Source organism: Micromys minutus, assembly GCF_963924665.1.
Source record: "Micromys minutus genome assembly, chromosome: 7".
Classification (NCBI taxonomy): Eukaryota; Metazoa; Chordata; class Mammalia; order Rodentia; family Muridae; genus Micromys; species Micromys minutus.
Genome location: NC_137976.1, coordinates 3,263,538 through 3,285,302, shown reverse-complemented (window position 1 = coordinate 3,285,302; position 21,765 = coordinate 3,263,538). Strand labels below are relative to the sequence as shown.

At 45.8% G+C, this 21,765-nt stretch overlaps 1 protein-coding gene across 4 annotated transcripts in view; it reads right to left on the bottom strand.

Annotated features, from left to right (window-relative positions):
* VPS26C (VPS26 endosomal protein sorting factor C) overlaps nucleotides 1–14,577 on the bottom strand; it is a 28,977-nt gene extending 14,400 nt beyond the window's left edge. For all 4 annotated transcript variants that reach the window (XM_080919148.1, XM_080919149.1, XM_080919151.1 and 1 more), the window contains exon 1: nucleotides 14,430–14,577. In XM_080919148.1, coding sequence (XP_080775274.1) covers nucleotides 14,430–14,486 — 57 coding nt within the window. In that variant the 5' untranslated portion in view covers nucleotides 14,487–14,577. The remainder of the gene's footprint in view (nucleotides 1–14,429) is intronic.
* Between the last annotated feature and the right edge of the window lie 7,188 nt (nucleotides 14,578–21,765).

Here is a 21,765-nt window from a genome sequence, read left to right as displayed (position 1 = left end):
ATTCAAGATACAGACGTTGCAATCCCCACCCCCTCCCAACAACATGATGAGTCAGGCCTGGACAAAGGATGCACTGGGCACTTCCCCATGCCACCCTCCAGATACAGCTTCAGTCCTGGCTTGTAGATCCTACCTGAGGTCTGATCTGCAAACTCTGCAGATGGTACTGTGGCAGCAAAAAGCTGCTGACAGTACAGAGACAGTCAAGGTGAGACTATGGAAGACCAGCCCACACCTACCTACTGCCATTACTCCCAGTTTTAGGGGAGACAGTTTACCATCTCTTGTGCTCTGTGGGTACTAAGTCTTCCTTTTCCACAGCCCACCTCACTGCCCTGAAGTCTAAATGAAAACACAGGGCCAGCAGGATGGTGCAGCAGTTAGACACTTGCTGTCAAGCCTAATGGCCTGAGTTCTAATCCTGGGATCTCATGAGAGAGAACCAACTTCTACAGGATGCTCTCTGACTTCCACGTACCCAATCACACAAGTAATATTTCTGAATAGTATCTTCTCCATTCTCAGCAGCATCCTCGGTGGGGTGACTTGGATGGGTTTGACCCCCTTAGACTCATGTGTCTGAATGCTTGTTCCATACAGAATGGCACAACTAGGAGGTGTGGCCTTGTTGGATGAAGTGTCACTGTGGGGGTGGGCTTTGAGGTCTAATATGCTTAAGCCGAGTCCAGTGTAGCTCGGTCTCCTTGCTGCTGGCTGATGAAGATATAGAACTCTCCGATGCTGCTCCAGCACCACATCTGCCTGTGAGCTACTCTGCTTCTGCCATGATGATCACGGACCTAACCTCTGAACTGTAAGACAGGTCAATTGAATGTTGTCTTTTCTAAGAGTTGCCTTGGTCATGGTGTCTCTTCACAGCAATAAGTCCTAACGAGGACACCAGAAGAATTTTACATTCTTAGAACATAAAAATGCCATAAGCAGATTTACATGAAAATACCTCTGCAATAATTTAGCCTCTAAACTTAATTTAAAAATAATTCTGATCACTGAGCAGTGACTATATACACATTTAATCCTGGAGATCTGAAGCAGGAACAGGCAGATCTCTGAGTTCAAGGACAACTGTTCTACTGAGCAAGTTCCAGGACAGTCAGGGCTACACAGAGAAACCCTGTCTCTAAAACAAACACTATGATGATGATTTTTTTAAAGATTTATTTATTCTATATAAGCACACTGTAGCTGTCTTCAGACACTCCAGAAGAGAGCATCGGATCCCATTACAGATGGTTGTGAGCCACTATGTGGTTGCTGGGATTTGAACTCAGGACCTCTGGAAGAGCAGTCAGTGCTCTTAACCACTGAGCCATCTCTCCAGCCCTGATGATGATGATGATTTTTATATAACCAAATCAAACAGAAATTTAAATTAAAAAATAAGTCCTAGTGTTTTTTCAAACTTGACTAGCATACTCCAGAAGAGAGATGAACAAAATAAGTTTGTAGACTTCATTAATTAATTGAACTATCCACTGTCCTTAAGAATAGCCATCCTCATGTAATCATAACTTTTTTAGTTACTTTCATGCGAAAGGTCAAAAGGTCTCACGGTTGACTGCTGACTGCCACACTATAATTAACAGACACAGTCCTTTTTCTCCCTTGATTTCCATGGCATATGAGGGAAAAGCAATAACAACTTTGGAAGCAGAGAAAGTAGTTGGTGAGTCAAAGGTCTACTCAATCATTCTTTGACTTAATTAAGAAACAACACTGTAAAGAAAATTTTAAATGAAGCCAGGTGGTAGTGGCACACACCTTTAATCCCAGCACTAGAGAAGTAGGAGGCTCTCTGTGAATTCAAGGCTAGCCTGGTCTATATAGCTAGTTCCTGAGCAGCCAGGGCTATACAAAAAAACCCAGTCTTTTTTTTTTAAACATTTACTTATTTTATGTGAATACACTGTCGCTGTCTTCAGACACACCAGAAGAGGGCATCAGATCCTATTACAGATGGTTGTGAGCCACCATATGGTTGCTGGGAATTGAACTCAGGACCTCTGGAAGAGTAGTCAGTGCTCCTAACCACTGAGCCATCTTTCCAGCCCAGAAAAACCTAGCCTTGAAAAACAAAAAAATAATCAAAATTCAAAATACTAACTTGTTGATCATTCTTATAATATATACAGGCCTATACAAGTCTTACTAAAAAAAAAAAAAAAAAAGACAGATAATTAATCCAAGTGTGGCCTAAGGAGTTGGAAGCAGAGGACAGTGGAGTGTACGTATTCTCAGAAGACAGGATGAACATGAGCCCTGGAAACCAATGAGAACGAAAGCTCTCTCCCCACTCTTATTTAGATGCTCAACACAAAAGAAGTAAGACATACAGCCCCAGACAGCAGCTGGGCTGCAGCTGGGAACCAGGGCTTCAGGGGTTGCTCTTAGCATTGATGGCAGCGAGCCTAGAAATCTTAGGGATCCTTGCAGGTGTTTTGGGAGGAGCTGCCCTTTGTCATCTGACAGCTGAGATAACCAGAGACATGAACGAGAGAGACTATAGATCCATGTTGTATGTATGTAGAAAACAGAAGGTGGGCAGAATGTTCTAGGCTATACACCATTCCTCTGATGTAGAATTTAAACCTGTGTTCATCGTAATAGGTAGGATGGCTGCCCCAGAGTCACTGACCTTGAGAAAAGCTCAACCTTTTCTTGAGGCAGAGGGCCAAAGTGCCAATTGGTCTACTGCAGAGAGGTCCAATCTCCGCTCTGGGAACCCTGGAGATGGCCTGCGCCCTCACAGTCCACCCTCAATCAGACATCACATAAGCACAGGCTTCCAGCTCACCCCGACCTCTGTTATCACCTTTGACCAAGAATGAGAAAACACCTTTCCAACTCTATCAATAAAATGTAAGAGCCACTCCAAACTGCATAATGAGCTGTTACCTGAAATGAAATACCAAAGCCATAATTAGGACTCTATCTGAAGATGAGAAAACAAGCACTTGGAGGGGCACCTGGCCTCTGTCCCTGACAGCTGGGGTTCACTAGTGCACCAGAGCATCACTGTGTAGACATTACATCTGTGTTACCTGACAGCTGGGGTTCACTAGTGCACCAGAGCATCACTGTGTAGACATTACATCTGTGTTACCGATCTTCAGTCAATAGGCACAAAGGCTGATTGCTACTACCTTGGCTGTCATGAATAGGGCTGTAATAAACATTTTATAAGTTGTCTACTGTTCCACTTATAAACAGTGTTGAGGAATGGTATCTGTACATTTTTCTTGTACATGGGAAGTTGACAGAGTTGGAAAAGCGATAGAGGTGATTACCCAAGAGAAGGGAATGAAGGATGGGCTGGAAGGAGGTGAATGTTACCTGTCTTGGAATGCAAAGTGCTTAACCATATGAACTGATGACCTATTACCACAGATAAGTTCATTGTTAAGTAAAATTCTAGAGTAAGTTCCAGGAAAGCCAGGACTACAAAGTGAGACATAACAATCTTTACATTGTTTTGAACCACACAGAAGCAGTTTACAGAAATCGCTCTTTAATGTCTGCATGAAGATGTCTGGAGGATATTATCAGTGGAAGCTTTCACCTGTTTGTTCCTGTATGGGACTGTTTGGCTTTATCAAATGTGAGAACAGCAGTTCAACTTTCAAATGTCTAGAAACAGATGAATGCTAAGGAAAAACAAAAAGCTTATTGGTAGCCTCCTGGGTTTGGCAAGTGTGCACAACACACCTCCGTGTGCAGCTCCACCTCTCAGCACACGCAGAATGGAAGTCCTGCCTGCTCTAGGGGCCCTGCACTATGCAGTCTCTTCCTTGGCCCTGGACGTCACACAGGACGACACAGCACCAACCTCTGAGCTCAGCGTTGTTTCTATCCACTGTCTGTTGCTTCTAGTTTGTTTCTCCTCTTCTACAGCAGCTGGAGCCTCGTGTCTGAGATGGAAGACAGCTCACACTTCCCAGCCCACCAATAAAATGTCCATCTTATGATGTAGCAGCCTTTGGGTACATGCCCAGGAGTGGTATAGCTGGGTCTTGAGGTAGATCCATTTCCAATTTTCTGAGAAACTGCTGCACTGCCTTCCAAACTGGCTGTACAAATTTGCACTCCGGAGCTCCAGCATGGAGTGGTACCCCTTTGCTCCACACGCTTGCCAGTGGTTGTCACCTGTGTTTTTATCTTACTGTTCTGACATGTGTAACATGGAATCTCAGACTTTTGATTTGCATTTTCCTTATGGCTAAGGACAGCGAACACTTCCCTTAAGTGTTTCTCTCTCAGTCATGAGAGATTCCTCTGTTGAGAATTCTGTTTAGATCAGTACCACATTTTTCAATTGGATTATTTAGTGAGTTGATGTTTTGTTTCTTGAGTTCTTTATGTATTTTGGACATCAGCCCTCTGTCAGATGTGGGGGTTGGTAAATTTTTTCTGTAGGCTTGTCTTTTTGTACTACTGACAGTGTCCTTTGCCTTACGGAAGCTTTTCAGTTTTATGAGGTCCTACTTATTAATTGATCTTAATGCCTGCATTACTGATGTTCTGTTTAAGTTGTTTCCTAGGCCAGAATGTTGGGAGGCTATTCCCTACCTTCTCTTCTATCCTGCTCAACTATGTTCATAGCAGCCAGAAACTGGAAACAGCCTAGATGTCCCTTGATGGAAGAATGGATAGGGAAAATGTAGTACAGTTACACAATGGAGGATTACTTGGCTATTAAAACAATGACATCATGAAATTTGCAGGCAAATAGATGGAATTAGAAAAAATCATCCTGAGTGGGGTAACCCAGACCCAGAAAGACAAACATGGTGTGTACCCATAAGTGTATACAAGCTGTAAAGTAAAAGTTCACAGAGAGGCTCAGTAACAAGGAGAGCCTAAGGGAGGTTAGGGAGGTCTAGGAAGGGAAACAGAATAGACTTCATAGGTGTACTGGGGTAGGGAAGGTTGGGAACAGGAGGGATCAGGCAGTAGGGAGGGCAGGAGAAAATACTAGGACTAACAACTGGAGTTGAGAGGCATTTCGGGGCAAGGTGGAAACCTAGTAGAATGGAAACTCCACAAATCTGCGGCAGTCATCATAGCAAAGACTCCAGTAATGGGGAGCATGGAGCTTCCGCTGGCCACCTCTGTACCCAGGCAAAGCCTCAAGTGGGAGGAGACTGGAACACAAACCCAACCACAAAACTTTTGGCCTACAGTTCATCCTGCCTGCAGTGTGCTGGGACTGGAGCCTAGCAGAATCATCATCAAAGAAAGACTTCATCCAGCAGCTGATAGGAGCAGATGCAGAACACCACAGCCAAACCTTAGGGGGAGCTTGGGGAGAGGGTTCAGGGACACCGCAGAGTCAACTGACCAGGCAAAGTCAGGGAGCCTGTAGGGTCTGACCTAGGGCTTCTGCATCTTTGTTATGGATGAGTAGCTAGGTGTTTCTGTGGGACTCCTAGCATGGGGGTGGAGGCTATTCTGACCCTGCCTACTTGTGGGATCCTTTTCCACCCACTGTGCTGCCTTGTCAAGCCTAGATGTGATGGTGTGTGCTGGGTCTTATTGTAGCTTATAACGCTGTGTTTGGTTGATGTCCATGGGAGATCTGATCTTTTCTGAAGCGTGTAGGAGGTAGGGTGGATCTGGGGGAGAGGGGAGGCTGCAGGAGTGCGAGGAAGGGAAACTGGGCTTGGAATGTAATGTATGTGAGAATAAAAAACAAGTAACCAGTTGACAAGGATATAAACCACCCACCTAGATAAAATCGACTGACCTATAGAAATCTATTCCTTAGAAAGTATACACAACCTACGGCTATTCCAGAGCCTCATGGACGGATATGGGTCATCTTCATCTTCCACCCTGAATCTCCCCCTCTCCTCCTCCTCTCCTCCTTCCTAGACTCCCCCCCCCCCCCACCTACCCTTCCTTCTCATCCAATGATAGGCTTCACCTTATCCTGGACCTGCCTTGTGGCATAATGGCATCACCCCACAAAGCCAGTCTTGGAGCTGTCAGATGGTTCAGCAGGTAAAAGCACCTGCCACCAAACCTGATGACCTGAGCTCCACCCCCACTTCCCACACTAGAAGGAGTGGAACAAACCCACTAGTTATCTTCTGACCTCTGTGCAAGCACACGCGCACACACACACACACACACACACGCACCAAATGACGGAAGAAGTCATTCTCTTGCCTGACTACAAGCTGAAGCCTAGAGTAGTGCCTGGAATTAGATGTAGAACAGCATGCATACATTACCACCTCCAGGGGCTGGTGGGGAGGAGGATATGTCTGGGATGTTGCAAATTCAACAGGCACTGGAATGGTGACGGAGGGCAAATAGAAGAGAAGCTTCACCTGGAACATTCATTGACTTGCCTTGCTAAGAGGCCAGCTAGTAATCAAGAACAGAGACTGGACACTGAGGGATGGTTGTCACAGGGGACTGTCCCTAGACCACTGAGACTGCTCACAAGCATTGTAAGGACTGACCAGTAGGGTACTCACTCAGCCTGGGGCACTGCCTGGGTTCTGAGTGAAGAGTCAGAGGGGAAACAGTACAATAGAGGGCTGTGGTGATGACGGTGATACTGTATCAGCTGTTAGCATCACCTAGGTGACCAGCCTCTGTAGGCCTGTGGGGGATTATCTGATTAGGTTAACCAAGGCCAGAAGGGCACCTAACAACAGGAGTGAATAAACTGAGAAAGGAGCTAAGCACTCACAGCTGTCTCTCAGCTTCCTGACTTCCAGCTGCCTCAAGCCCCTATCGCCATGAATTCCCCACAAAGGACTGTGAGCCAAAAATCAAACCTTGTTCCCTTGAGCTGCCTCTGTTAGGATATTTATGTCAGCAATATGAGAAGTAAGTAACACAAGGACCAACTGCCAAATGTTCCTGGGCTGACTCTCCACACGGCTGGACAGGAAGCCCTAGGGCAGCAACAGGGTGGAGAATGCAGGTTTCAGGCCAGCCTCATGAGCACCTGAAACAGAATTTAGGCAAAGCTAGGGCAGGAGGGAGGAGAGGGACAGTGGCTGAGCAGGAGAAAGTCCATGAAGCCCGGATGTCAGAATACACAGCATGCTTACTCCAACCAGTCCAGCTTCGGTGTCGCTACCCAGAGTCCAGGCCAGCGTGAGAGCAGCTGTGACAAGCACTGAGCCATAGGGACAATTTTACCCCAGTGTAGTATTCAAACAGACTGGGGTAATTCTCAAAATACTGTTCGTGCCTTGCATAAGGACCCGATTATGAATTAGGAAATAATGTTTTCCGGAGTATTAGGGTACAGGTGCGAAGAGAGGCTCACTTAGAGGTTCCTAACTGTGCTTCCTAAAGACTCAGAACTGGGCTGGAGAGATGGTTCAGCAGCACTTCCAGAGGTCCTGAGTTCAATTCCCAGCAACCACATGGTGGATCACAACCATCCGTAATGGGATCCAGCTACAGTGTACTCACATACATAAAATAAACAAATCTTTTTTTAAAAGTCAATCTGATTAAAACAAAAATCCCAAAACAAATAAAACACAAAAATGGGGGAAAGGTTCAGAACCCTCCGCATGACCTTGCAATCGCTCCGGCTCTCACAGCACTGCCGACCATCCGAGCAGGACAACTGTTCTATTGTCTACAGTTATGAAAAGACACCATAACCAAGGAAACATACAAAAGACAACACTTAATTGGGAGCTGGCTTATACTTTCAGAGGGTTAGTCCATGACCACCATGGTGGAGAGCAAGGCAGCAGACAGGCAGGCACTGTTGGTGCAGTAGCTAAGAGCACACACAACCTGATCCACAACCTAGAGAGATGGGCAAGTGTGGGCTTTAGAAACCTCAACGCCCAGTGCCACACCTCCTCCAATACCACATCTAATCGGCACCAACAGTTAAAGTAACTTTTATTCAGTCTGCCAGCCCAGGCCTAGTTCTGGAAGTTCTCCGTACAATCTCATCTAGCCCAGGGTGTTCTCAGCCTCTGAGACTCACTGCTGAATGAGCTCACCCTTTCTTCTTTATGAACCCTAGCCAGCCCGTTCCACTCAGCTGTTGTGGCTCAAACGCCTCTCCAGGCTGACTGACTCAATCTGGCTTCTGAATTGCTCTGCTTGGCCTTAAACTAAGTCTAGCAAACTGTTCTAATCTTCTGGCTCCTTCTCATTCTCTTGCTTGTTCTGTCTTTACCTGTGTCTAGCTTGTTTTATCTACAACCTGTCTCTAGAAAATTCTCCCGGTAACACTGCCTCCTCCTTCTCTGAGCTGCTTTACTCTCTGTCTCTACTGCACCGCTCTCCATGAACTCTACTGGATTCTGCGCTGCACCTTCTTCTCCTGCACTGCACCTTCTTCTCCTGCGCTGCACCTTCTTCTCCTGCACTGTCTTCTCCTGCACTGCACCTTCTTCACCTGCACTGCACCTTCTTCTCCTGCACTGCACCTTCTTCTGCGCTGCATCTTCTTCTCCTGCACTGCACCTTCTCCTGCGCTGCACCTTCTTCTCCTGCACTGCACCTTCTCCTGCGCTGTACCTTCTCCTCCTGCACTGCACCTTCTTCTCCTGCACTGCACCTTCTCCTCCTGCACTGCACCTTCTTCTGCATTGCACCTTCTCCTGCACTGCACCTTCTCCTGCGCTTCACCTTCTCCTGCGCTGCACCTTCTTCTCCTGCACTGCACCTTCTCCTGTGCTGCACCTTCTTCTCCTGCACTGCACCTTCTTCTCCTGCACTGCACCTTCTTCTCCTGCGCTGCACCTTCTTCTCCTGCGCTGCACCTTCTTCTCCTGCGCTGCACCTTCTTCTCCTGCACTGCACCTTCTCCTCCTGCACTGCACCTTCTTCTCCTGCACTGCACCTTCTTCTCCTGCACTGCACCTTCTCCTGCACTGCACCTTCTCCTGCACTGCACCTTCTCCTCCTGCACTGCACCTTCTTCTCCTGCACTGCACCTTCTCCTCCTGCACTGCACCTTCTCCTGCACTGCACCTTCTCCTGCGCTGCACCTTCTTCTCCTGCGCTGCACCTTCTCCTGCGCTGCACCTTCTTCTCCTGCACTGCACCTTCTTCTCCTGCACTGCACCTTCTTCTCCTGCGCTGCACCTTCTTCTCTTGCACTGCACCTTCTTCTCCTGCGCTGCACCTTCTTCTCCTGCGCTGCACCTTCTTCTCCTGCACTGCACGTTCTCCTCCTGCACTGCACCTTCTTCTCCTGCACTGCACCTTCTTCTCCTGCACTGCACCTTCTTCTCCTGCACTGCACCTTCTCCTCCTGCACTGCACCTTCTTCTCCTGCACTGCATCTTCTTCTCCTGCACTGCACCTTCTTCTCCTGCACTGCACCTTCTCCTGCGCTGCACCTTCTCCTGCACTGCACCTTCTTCTCCTGCACTGCACCTTCTCCTGCACTGCACCTTCTCCTCCTGCACTGCACCTTCTCCTCCTGTACTCTCTCTCCCTTAAGTAGCTTTTCCTTTCTCTCCATTCTTCTGAGAGCTGGGCAGATCCTATTCTGTCAAATCTTTCTCTGATTCATCACTTTGTCTGCCATTCAATTAGACACCACTTTCAAACACAGGGGCTTCCTTCTACAAACTAACTTTACCTTCATTGTTTGGGATTAAAAGTGTGTACTAAGAGCATGTCTGTAATCCAGACAGAGGGGTTAAAGGTGTGTGCTAAGGGCCGAGCCACACCCTAAATAGAAACAGGTTCAAATATCTTACAATACTAGGTACCAAGCATTCAAATATGTGAACTTGTGGAGGCCATTCTTATTCAAACAACCACAATCGTGTGAATAGTTTCACTGGTAGTGAGCAACCACGTAGATGCTGGGAATCAAACCAGGATCCTCTGCAAGAGCAGGGAGTGCTCTGAGCCTCTGAGCCACCTCTCCAGCCCTATGCTTTCATTTTTAAACAGCATTGTTTTGCAACTTTTCCTTATAAATAATGAGCTACTGTGTATAAGGTTCCTCCTCTTTATTTTTGAAGACGTTACATCCACACCATATAAGACAAAATGCAGAGAGTTATGAGGGGTTTTGGGTTGGATGGTAGGTAACAGTAACCACCCCATGGCACAGAAGTCCCTTGTTATAGTAACCTGGCTATGCTAGTTTATCTCTGCTGTATTTCCCAACCTTGATATTCAATGGTGTCACTTTCATGAGAACATGTCTCAGATTTATGAATAAAACATCCTAATTCATAAAAACAAAAACATTATAGAAAGACTTGGTGCAAGGATCTTCTAGCCAGTAAGTACACACAATTTTATTCATGTGCATGTTACTGCACCATACACATAGAGGAACACCAAAATCTCACTCAGCCTTGGGGTTTGAAAGTGCTAGAACCTATATCCCCTGGATGCTGACTGGTGGCCCTCCTGTCGACAGACAGTGTGATGCTCCACCTGTGGAGTATGCTGTTCTCATCTCGGCAGAACATGACCAGCTAGTGTCTGAGCCTCTACTACGGGTCAAATTTATGCTTAGTCTGAAGACACAGCATTTGAGTAAGTATTGTTTCCATCCTACAGATGAGAATTAAGATCCAGAGTCCTGGACTTGGAAACAAAAGGATGGGGACTCCTGACTACAATCCCAACACTCAAGCTGCTACTACAGGAGGACTGCTGCAAGTTCAAGGGTAGCTTCAGCTACAGTGAGTTCCAGACCAACCTGAATGACAGAGTGAGACCCTATCTCAAAAACACAGGGAAGTACCTACCACCAAGCACTATCTAAATTCAATCTCCAGTAAACACATGGTAGAAGGAAAAAATGGACGGACTTCTTGTCTGTCCCTGTGTGTGTGTGCACGCGTGTCTCACATACACAAACATATATATATAAATAAGTAAATGTAAAAAGAGAGAGAGAGAAGAAAGCAAGTTCAAATATACTCTATCTGTGTCTTGCCACACTGTTGGCTTCCCGAAGCTGTCTTCTCTCAGCATCACCTCTTGTAGTGGTAAAGACAACAGCATTGTGAGAAGGGGACACTATCACATGCTATTATGAAACAGTACTCGTTACACATTCCCAAAGGAAATTAAAAATGGTGCTGGAAATACGGAACTAAAGTCAAGTTTTCAACCTAATGGGAGAATATAGCCTGGTAACACCGTGGCGAAGGCCATATGCCCTGGGATGGAGGCCATATGAAATTAACAAGTTTTTCTAATATTCTCTGTTCATAAATTACAGAGAAAACCATGTTTGCAGGAGCCCTAAAATCTCTACCCCCATATTTATTTTAGAATGACGAGTATCTAGAATACTATTCATACATATGAATTCCATACTGTACTTACATGTTCCCCCTGTCAAATTAATGCCTGTAAAGTCATTTAACAGCTTTTAACATCTATAAAGTAGCAGCTACTGGATACAGCTGTTATAAAGTACATAAGAGAGACTGTTGATTCAGTCCATGGTCCATCCCTAGGACCCATGCAGCAGAAGAGACTCTCCTGCACAATGTTCACTGACTTCCACATGTGTACATGCATATCATAAAAAGTATTTTTAATGGATAGGTTCAGAGAAGACTTATGGCAATAGACTAACTATTCTACTCTGCTCATAAAATTTTCCTAAAATTTAAAATATGAAAATTAGGAATTAACCCATTGGGGGAAAATTAGACATTTTTAGGTAACCTGTTTGTTTGTTCCTTTGCTTTTAATCCTAATGGTCCCAGCAGGTAGATCTCTGTAAGTTTGAGGTCAGCCTGGTTTATTCAGTGAATTCCAGGGCAACCAGAGCTAGATAGAGACCCTATCTAAAAGGAAAAACAAAACAAAACAAAACTCACCCCCTAAAAAGAAAGTACTGATGGAAGTCAGAAGACATGCAAGTTGTTGAATATACAAATTTTACTAGCCAATCCTGCTGAAATCAATCTGGGACACCAAGGACAGCTCTGGAGCCCACAGAGATGACTAAAGCACAGTGTCATCAGGTCCCTAGAGAACCTAGAGTTTAGTCGGGTGGTCCCTATCCACCCACGACCACTGCTTTCCTATCCTGGATCCTGGACCTTTCCAGCAGGACCTGGTGAGTGACATGGGTTTGCTTTGGAGTAAATCACTCCCCAAACTTGATGCAACTAAAAAAATTTACTGGGGGTGTCTGGGTTTTAAAGAGGAGGCTGAAACTTAATAAGCTAAGCAGCCACAAAGGTTTTTAAAAGATTAAGCCCAAGGAAAACAGAAGAGATGCTTAGGGAAGATAATAAAGTCAGCCCTCTGAAGCCTCTCCACTGTACACCACAGGAGACTGTCCCACTGGCCACTCATTTTCTTTTTCTTTTTTTTTTGCTTCATTTATTTTATATGAGTACACTGTAGCTGTCTTCAGACACACCAGAAGAGGGCATCAGATCTCATTACAGATGGTTGTGAGCCACCATGTGGGTGCTGGGAATTGAACTCTGGACCTCTGGAAGAGTCTGGACCTCTGGAAGAGTAGTCAGTGCTCTTAACCGCTGAGCCATCTCTCCAGCCTGAGACTCATTTTCTAACCCTCCTGATCCCCGAGCTGGGGTGGCCCTTCCTGGAAGAATCAAGCTTTCCACATCCCACTCCACAGACATGCCCACCCCTACTTGGCCATCTTTCGCTTCACCTGTCCTCCAACACAGGCAAGAACAGGGTGTGGCCTATTGATACCGAAGTGCTATTCAGTCATAGAAACAAGCACCTGACACATGTTTCAACACTCATGGATGCCGAAAATGCTGTCAAAGAAGCCAGTCACAAAAGCCTACAAACCGGAGGACTCTTCCAGTGAAATGCCTATCACAGGCAGGGCCCAACTGCCTGGGGCTGTGGGCAGGGAAGGAGTAACAGCTGTTAAGTAGGGGGTTCTTCTGGAGTTGGTGAGAAGTTCTAAACCTAGTGGGGATGGATGCACAACACTATAAATACACTTAAACCACTGGACTGGATGCTATAAAGGCCTGGGTTTTGCTCTATCCAAATTATATCTCTAATATCTGTGTGTGTGTATCATCTCTATAAAACTATTAACCAAGAAACAATAGTCATATAGCTTTCAACAGGACTCAAGGACTCAGAACTGTTAAGGTTTTGCTACATTTACTTTTGTTCTATATACCCAGGCAGAAATTTATACACACCCACACTTTATGGTTAAACCTTTTGAGATTACTATGGCAAAGTTCAGCATATGTAAGGGGCTTCCTTGTGACTAAGTCATACCTGGGAAACTCAACACTGACATAAAAGTATTGACAAAAGTTGTGTATTGCACTCTGGTCCTTGCCTTTAGTGCCTTTTCATCTTAAACAATTTTTTTTTGAATTCCATTTAAGATGATTTATTTCAAATTATGTTATGCACTATGTGTGTGAGGTGCCAGTCCAACTGGAGACCTGAGGCGGGAGACTGGACATGTTTGCTGGGAACCCAAGCTGGGTCCTCCAAAGAGCAGTGCCAGATTTTGACAGCGGATCCATCTCTCCAGCCCTCATCTTATGGATCCAGGGCTTGTATCACACTCGATATGCAGCTAAGGATGATCATAAACTTCGGATCCTGTCTTCTGTGGTAAGATTACAGGCACCCACCACCATGTCTACTTTTATGCAGTGCCCGGGACTGAACGCAGGACTCTGCAAAATGGCGACTATTTTTTACTACCTCAGCGACTTCCCCAGTCCAGCTGTTTTCATGACACTGACATCTTTAGTATGGCAGTGGCTTGACAGTGTCCCTCATCGGAGGCAGGACAGATCGTTTCCTCTACGAACTGACTAAATATTTTCGCAGTGATCGCAGCGTAAGTTAAGTGTCCTCTTTCTCAGTGCATCTTGCCATAGTCCCTTTTATAAAGGGTGATGGCAACTTGGTGTTTGGGTTTTTTTGGGAGGGAGGGGTATTTGAATGATTACTGCTTCTTCTCTTGTGTTGTGAAGATGGAAGTGGGGTGGTTCACAGGTTTTTAGTTTTTAGCATCCATGTAAGATGTTCACCTGGGATGATGTCCTTTTCAACAGCACACTGCATTTGTATCTACTGAAATGTGTGCAGAAGCTAGCTGTGATTGCACAGCTGCTGTGCGTTACAACTGCTGGTGTCTCCAGGGGTAGAGCCAGGGCGGTCGCATCCTACAACTAGAGAAATGGATCCTGCCGCGGTGCAAGGCTTAGAAGAGCACTTTGCATTAGGAGTGACCACTGCCTGGAGCACACAAGTCTGTTTTGGAAGCTCTTCTGCAGAAAGTAACGTTTGTCACCTGCTCCTCACCCCGAGAGCTGCAGCTCGGGCCCCGCCGCTCACCGACGCGCCCCCAGCCCCACACAGGACAGGACCGCAGTGCTCGCCCATTCAGCGTCGGGGCCGCGCGCGCCATGCAGGAAACCGCGGAACCTGAAGCTCGACACCCCTCCACTTACCCCGGCGTGATACACTTTATTCGCTCTTTTAATCTTGATGTCCAGAGTGGTCCCCATTTTGGATTATCCACAAAGGCCGCAACTTCCGGCCACTCGTGACCAGGTCGCCCCGCCCCCTACTAACCCGCCCCTTTGGCTCCTTCCGCAGTGGTGGCACGTGACCGGAGTTCGCACCACCTCTCACACCTCCCTGCTTCCGGCATAGGGCGGGATTAGCACAGACAGGGACCCGAAACCCACACACTTCCGGAATGCTGGAGAGCGCTCTCTGTTCTCCCGGCGTGCCCCGCGGCGGGGCGAGGCCGCTTCCCAGCGTTTTTTTTTTTTTTTTTTTTAAAACACTGGAAGGCTGCTTTCCCATCGGGCTGTGCGGCGCGAAGGGCTGCGCTTTGGAGGTGGGCTTCCGGAAGTGATAGCAAGAACGTGCGCACTCCTGTCATCCGCTTCCTCCATCCCTGTAGTGGCGACTGCCTCCTGAGGTGCTGAGGCCCCATCGCCCGAGTCCTCCCGGCGGGAGAATCCGTGTCAGCCGCAGGGGCGTGGCCCGGCGCTGGCGACCTGCCGGGTGCTGATTGGTGGAGGGCAGCGGCTACGTCCCCCCAAGCCACGCCCACGCTCCCGGTCAAGGTTTCGGGAAGCGCGGGGTGACCTGGCTCCGCGGCCGCGAGGGCTTCTGGGTATTCCCCAGGCTCCTGCCCTGGAAACCGGCTGGGTGTTCAGTGTGGCACCGTGACGGCTGCGCGAGCAGGAGGGCCGGATTCGTAACGGAAACGGACCCGTGTACCCCCATCTCCAGCAGCTGCCGAACTTTGGGGGCGATATTGTGGTTTAGCCAGCACGCTAGTTACTGAACTTCAGTAAACTGACTCTTCCAATAAGCAGGTCAAATCTTGACGTTGTGTTACATAAGATATGAAGAGATGGTATTTGTTCGAATTCCTTGGTTTTTATTTTCTGAAATATATGTCACTTATAGGATTATAGATTCCTCTGTAAAAGTTATTAGCATTTTTTTCTAAGAGCGGAGCTTAAAATGCTAACAAAAATGGTTTCGCCAATGACTCGAGGTGTTTTGAGGCCGAAAGCGATGTACGATGTCTGCAATTGCTTTTAAAGGTTAAAATAAAATGTTGCTCAGTATTCAGGGCTCTATTTTCAGCTCCCATCTCTACCCTTAGGACTTTCCCATGTGTCTTGAAAACTTTTCTATCAATTCTAAAGCCACATGGGACCCAGTCTAGGTAGATATTTGGAAGTCAAGTGTATCCTGTTCTCCCAGATTCAACCACCATTTTTACTTGATGGAAGAACAAAAATTCAGTTCAGGAAAGAAAATGAAAAGCCTTTCCTTCCATAAAAGGCTTTACAGAATCTTGTTCCTCAAGGGCAGATGTGCCTGATTTCCTCTTTGAAAACTGCACATAGGTTAAGGAAGGCTGGTCTAGCGTGAAGAGCACTCCTTCCAGGAATCATCAGAGTTTATTGAGTCACCCGTGCAAAGGCTTCCCTACAAGAATCAAAAGTCCACTTTCCCAAAACACTGCTCTTTTAATCTCATGTTAAATGAGTTTCATTTTGTCACTACTGAATCTCAGACTGCCCAAGTGACAGTCTTGTGGCTCAAATGGGACACCAGGTCAATTATGGGAAATGAAAGTTGTGGTTCTAGTGTGGAAATAAGGAAGAGGAAGGAAAAAAGCAAGCATCCTAAGATACGACAGCCACAGTCCTCAGTCCTCTAAGTTGATCCTGCTTTTCTGCATAACTGCAGTGTCTAAAAGCATTCATGGATAACAGAGGGGAAGGCTGGTAGAGCCTGGAGGTGTACCCAGTAAAATGTTGTCACAAGAACCAAAGGACAACTTATCTAACATGGGGTTCCCTCGAGCTAGTGAGGTAGCTCCGTGACTAAAGGTACTTGTCAGCACACCTGATGACAGCCTGGGTTCCATCCCTGGTGAAAGAGAAGCAATTTACAGAAGTTGTCCTCTGACCTCCACGTGCACCCTGATTGTGTGTGTCTGTTCTTGTCTTGTGACCAGTCTACTGTGCCATCCTTGTTTGGTCATCTCTCTGGAAACACAAGAAGGAACCAGCATGGTGATGAACCAGACTCTGGGCACCTGCCTATGGGCACCACTGACAACAGTAGAAGATCATCCTCCCATGCTGGGTCACTTCCCACCACTAGACCACAAAGCCCCAGCCCCCTGTGTTCATTAAGTGCTGGGAAATAACCCCTCAAACAGGCATCTTTCTCTTATCGAAAAATGGAATACAGTATGTGTGAGTCTCTGAAAATTGTTATGTCATGGATGTTTTGCCCGCATGTATATCTGTACCACCTGCGTGTGTGGTGCTCACGGAGGCCATAAGGGAGCATCAGATCTGGAACTAGAGTAACAGACAGTTCTGAGCATCTGTGTGGGTGCTGTGAATCAAATCGGGGTCCTCTACAAAAGCAGCCAGTGCTTTCAAACACTGACCCATCTTAGTGTCCAGTAACTAGCTTCCTGGAGATTCTAGGACAGAAACAACAGTCCCACTGGGCCTTTTTAACTGGGTTCTTCCATTGGTCCCTCTAAGGACTGAAGGCTTGCCGAGCTGCTGGTAAATCTCAGCATCTCTCAGATATATCGCTCTTCAAAACTGAGCTCAACTTTCCCCAAGGCCATGCCACCTTTTCAAAGGCAACCTACGTCTGAGACTAAGGGACTTAGGACATGCAGAGCATTCCTTTCGCAGACTCAGGACAACTGTGAGAGACCAGTCAGGTCCAAAGCTGCCATCAAGTGTGGCATAACAAATTATTCAGTAGTTTAAGACAGCACACATTCTTGGTGTTGTAATATATGTGGGCCAGGTACAACTGGCTGACTCGGGCCCAAGATGTTAGACACAGCCACAAACTTATGATATGGGAACATTACAGTTTTCAAAGGGGCTTGAAAGTAATAACCTCTATGCTTACAAGTGTATGCCTTTCCAGATGGGTTATTCAAGACACCATCTTGGAAGATGAAACCTAAGTCTCACCAGACACCAAACCTGGCAGCACCTTCATCTTGGACTTCTCACCCTTCAGAACTGAGAGATCTGTATCTGCCAAGCACGATGCATCATTTTAAAACAAATGCCAAATTCAGTCAACTCTGTGTGTTGCAGACACTTTAACAAGAATTTTAGCCAGCTAGCTGTCAAGACTACATTCTCAAATATTTTAGGGCAAAGAACAAATAAGAATAGAAACACTAAAGATTACCAAGTGTGAGCAACTCTTCAGAAATCCATGCCTATTCCAGTGTATATAATGCAGTCTTTTCTTAAGCCTGTTTTTAATGCCCAATCTCAAGTCTATATTAAAAGTATTTCTTAAATATATAGTATCTTTACTCTTCTAGGATTTCACATACATACAATGTATTTTGATCGTATTCACCACACAATTCTTTGTCTAACTCCTCCCAGGTCCACCCTCATCTCCCTTCACCCTCTTCACTTTTTGTACACACACGCACATACATAACACATATATGTAACATATATTCATATTCTCCCATCAAGTCTCATGGATGTGGGCCAATCTACTGGAGCAAGGTTGACCTGCCGGGACCATACTCCTAAAGAAAACTGACTCTTCCTCTCTGAAGCCATCAGCTGTCAATATTCCTCAGCCGGGGCAGAATTCAAGAGCTCTGCTGCTGCCCCGTGCTGGAATGTTTCTTAGCCACCTTGGTCTTGTGCAGCAACCACAGTTGCTGTGAGTTCACGGGGAAGTGCTCCTGCATTTCCAGAAGACACTTTCACTCTGGTCCTCCTAACCTCTCGATCTGAAAGTCTCTCTGTCCCCACTCCTCCCCTGCAATTGTCCTGAGCCTTAGAGGAGGGGAGTGTGATAGCTGCTCCATGTGTGACTGAGCAACCCCAACTCTGCTGGTTAACACATGACAATGAAGGACTTGGATGACAAGGGCTCTGCTCACCAAGCATGAGCTCAGTCCAGTCCCAGTGCCCGAGTGGAAAGGCAGGGACTGCTGTGCTCATTCTTAACTCCAGTGCTGGGAAGCAGAAACGACCCCAGAGGCTCACTCGGTGAGCTCTAGGCCAGTAAGAAATCCTGTCTCAGAGCAAAGTAACCACAGATAAGCATCACTGGACCTCCAGCATCAGCATTTGCACAAACACACGCAAACAAAAATGCTGATCCTTGTAGAAAATGGGGTGGGGGGCTTTCATACACACTTGAATTCTCTCATAGGAGACAAGATAGATGCACCCCGTCAGGAAACATTGTTTAAATATAAACCTAAAGTATTTTTAGCTGTAGATTCTTTCCAACTTTCAACCAGATTTTACCTTAGATCACGGAATGTATGATAAAAGTTCTCTCCAAATATTAAAAATGTCAGGTCTAAAGGAAGGAATATGGAAAGAAAAGAGAGATAGAGGAGGTCCTGGGGTGACATCTGACAATCCCTTTGGAATAAGTGACCCACCTGGGAATGGAGAAAGGGCTACAAAAACCATGACTAGATCCCTGAGAGACTGAGGCAGGAAAGAACCTAAGACTGATAAGAGTGAACTAGAGTGAACTGTGGGCTGACTAAGCTCAGGCCAGAACAGACCATTCTTGTAGCTTGTTGAGGCCCATGCACTACTACTCAGCCCTTAAAATGCTCAGATATACAGCAAGCATGGCTCTTGGAACTTAAGCCTCCCTATCCCAGGTGTCAGAAAATGAGACGGACATTAAGAGAAAAAACACTACCCACTGAGTTCAGGCTGGCTGGTCCAAGAATGATTTTCCCTTAGTAGAAATGGCTGAGGAAGGAGGGGGGCTGGGGAGACAGCTCAGTGGTTAAGACTGCTCTTCCAGAGGTCCTGAGTTCAATTCCCAGGAACCACATGGTGGCTCACAACCATCTGTAATGGGATCCGATGCCGTTTTCTGGTGTGTCTTAGGACAGCTACAGTGTACTCATATAAATAAATAAATCTTTTTTTAAAAAAAAGGAAAAAGATAAAAGAAATGGGTACTGGAAAGCCAAACTGGGTTAATTTTTAAAGAAATAACTTAGTTTCTTTTGTTTTGGGTTTTTTTTTTTTTTTTTTTTTTTTTTTTTTGTTGCCGTATTGTTTTTGGTCATTTCTGTGCCATGCTTATCAATTTTGAAAGCTACATATACAAAAATCAATAGGCCATTTCTAGTTACAGCAATAACCAGGAAATGAAATGAAGATAAGGAGTGAATTCTCAATAGCAATAAAAAACATAAAATATTTGCAGTAATTGAAAGGATATATGCTAGACCCATATATATGACTAAGGCCACAATGCTGAGTTAAGCTTATCAGTGGAGAGATACAGTATTTCTGAATAGCAAGTCTACACAGTTTTAAATGTCCATTTACTTTAAGTTTGGCTCTAATTAATTCCTCTGAACACTACAATACAATTTGAATGAGAAAATTTAACATTATTTTATAATTCATTCTACAAAAGTGTTTTAAAATGATATGTCTTTTTTTTTTATTGATAAGCTGGGCATAGTTGCAAGCTTGTAACCCTGATACTTGGAAAGTCAAGTAGGAAGAAGACTGTGAGTCTAAGGCCAGCCTTGACTATGTACCAAAATCTATCTCAAAATAAAAAAGACAATTAGTAGAGTTAGAACAATTAGAGGCAGATATGGTGGGACCTGCCATTCACCCCCACACTCAGGGGGCAGAAGTAAGCAGATCTCGAGTTTGAGGCCAGCCAGGTCTATGCAGAGAGACCCTGTCTCAACCAGAGTTGTTATTATTATTTTAGAATAATATCAGCAGGTCAGAATGGAAAGTTGGAGACGGAGGCCAGTGTACAGATGCTTTCTTCTATTTAATGTATATGTTTAAGTTGAAAACAAGATTTTCTCCTTACAAGACCCAGTCTTTAACTGGATTCTGTTATCACACCACAGGATCAGAGGAAGAAAGAGAGGGGCAGGTTAAAAGGAGAGGTAGATGGAGACAGAGAGGGAGGGGGAGGGGGAAGGGAAAGAAAGCACAGAACAAATGAATCAGGGAAAAGCTTCTACCTTCCAACTTGTACCCCAGATGATCCGTTCCACTATCAGGGATGGATTACCTATCTGTGAAAGATCACCCGTATGGGCCACACCTCTGTATAGTGCCAGGACTTAATCAGAAGCTAAGTTTTCAACACTTAATATGAAAACCATAAACCACAATAAAAAAGGACAGAAGAGCAGGCAGCAGGCCTGGTGATGTGTGTTTGGTCCTGGGGTCCCACGTGGGAGAAGAAAGGAACCAGTTTCTGCAGCTTGTCCTCTGATCTCCACACGTGCACCCTGCACATGCACACACACCGGGAGCACCTGGCTCCAGCTTCTTCTCTTCTGCTAAGAAAGGCACGTTCCAGTGACACAAAGGTTCACAAAAGACCTTCAGCTCCCCAGACCAACACATGACATTGCAGCTTCCCAAAGTTTATCAGCAATATGAAAATCACCCAAGCAATAATGTTGAAGTCACATCCTTTCTTGCAGATTGTTAATTTCTTGAACTGAGGATTTCTCACATGTGTGCTTGTATGCCAGGGGGCGTGTGGTATTTAAATTTCTAATGAGCTGAACATATAAATCATATAAATTGCCTTATACCTGGCATCTTGTCCTTTTCAAAAAAGGCACTTAATAAACACATGCCTAAATTCCTGGGCTGTCAAAATATTTGTTAATCACACTGTTAAAAATTAAAAACAAAACAAAAAAACTGCAGGCCCCACTGAACTGAATTCTCAGGAGACTAGGTGCTCTTTCCTCTGAGCCAGTCAGCTGTGTGGCCAGAAATGGAGGCTACAGCCACTCTGCAAATACTTTGGAGTGTGGCCTGCATGGGGCGGAGGATGCCTCTGAGGCTGAGGAAGCACTTCCCAAGCACTAGATTAATGAGAAGATACTGAAAGTCAGCACACACCAGGTTCACTTGCACAGGTTCGGGAGCTGCTTCAGTAAAGAAGACCGGAGTGCCACAGCCTGCCCCACCCCCTCCCCCACCCCTTCCCGTGACCCCTGGTCTGTTTCTCTGGTCATGCCAGGCGCTTGTCCTACCTGAGCCCTTCCTTAGCACCTTGATAGCTCTCTGCAGCAACGCACTGTACCTGGGACTAATTGTCTTACGGTAAAAACACACTTTAAGTTCATGGTATGTGACGTTAACATATTGCAGGAAAAAAGGTGAATTTAACAAAGAGATACAATGATTTTCCCCTGAGAATAGACATCACTCATCGATCCCTTGTGCTGGGCAGTTTGAGATCAGCCTGAAGAGGGAG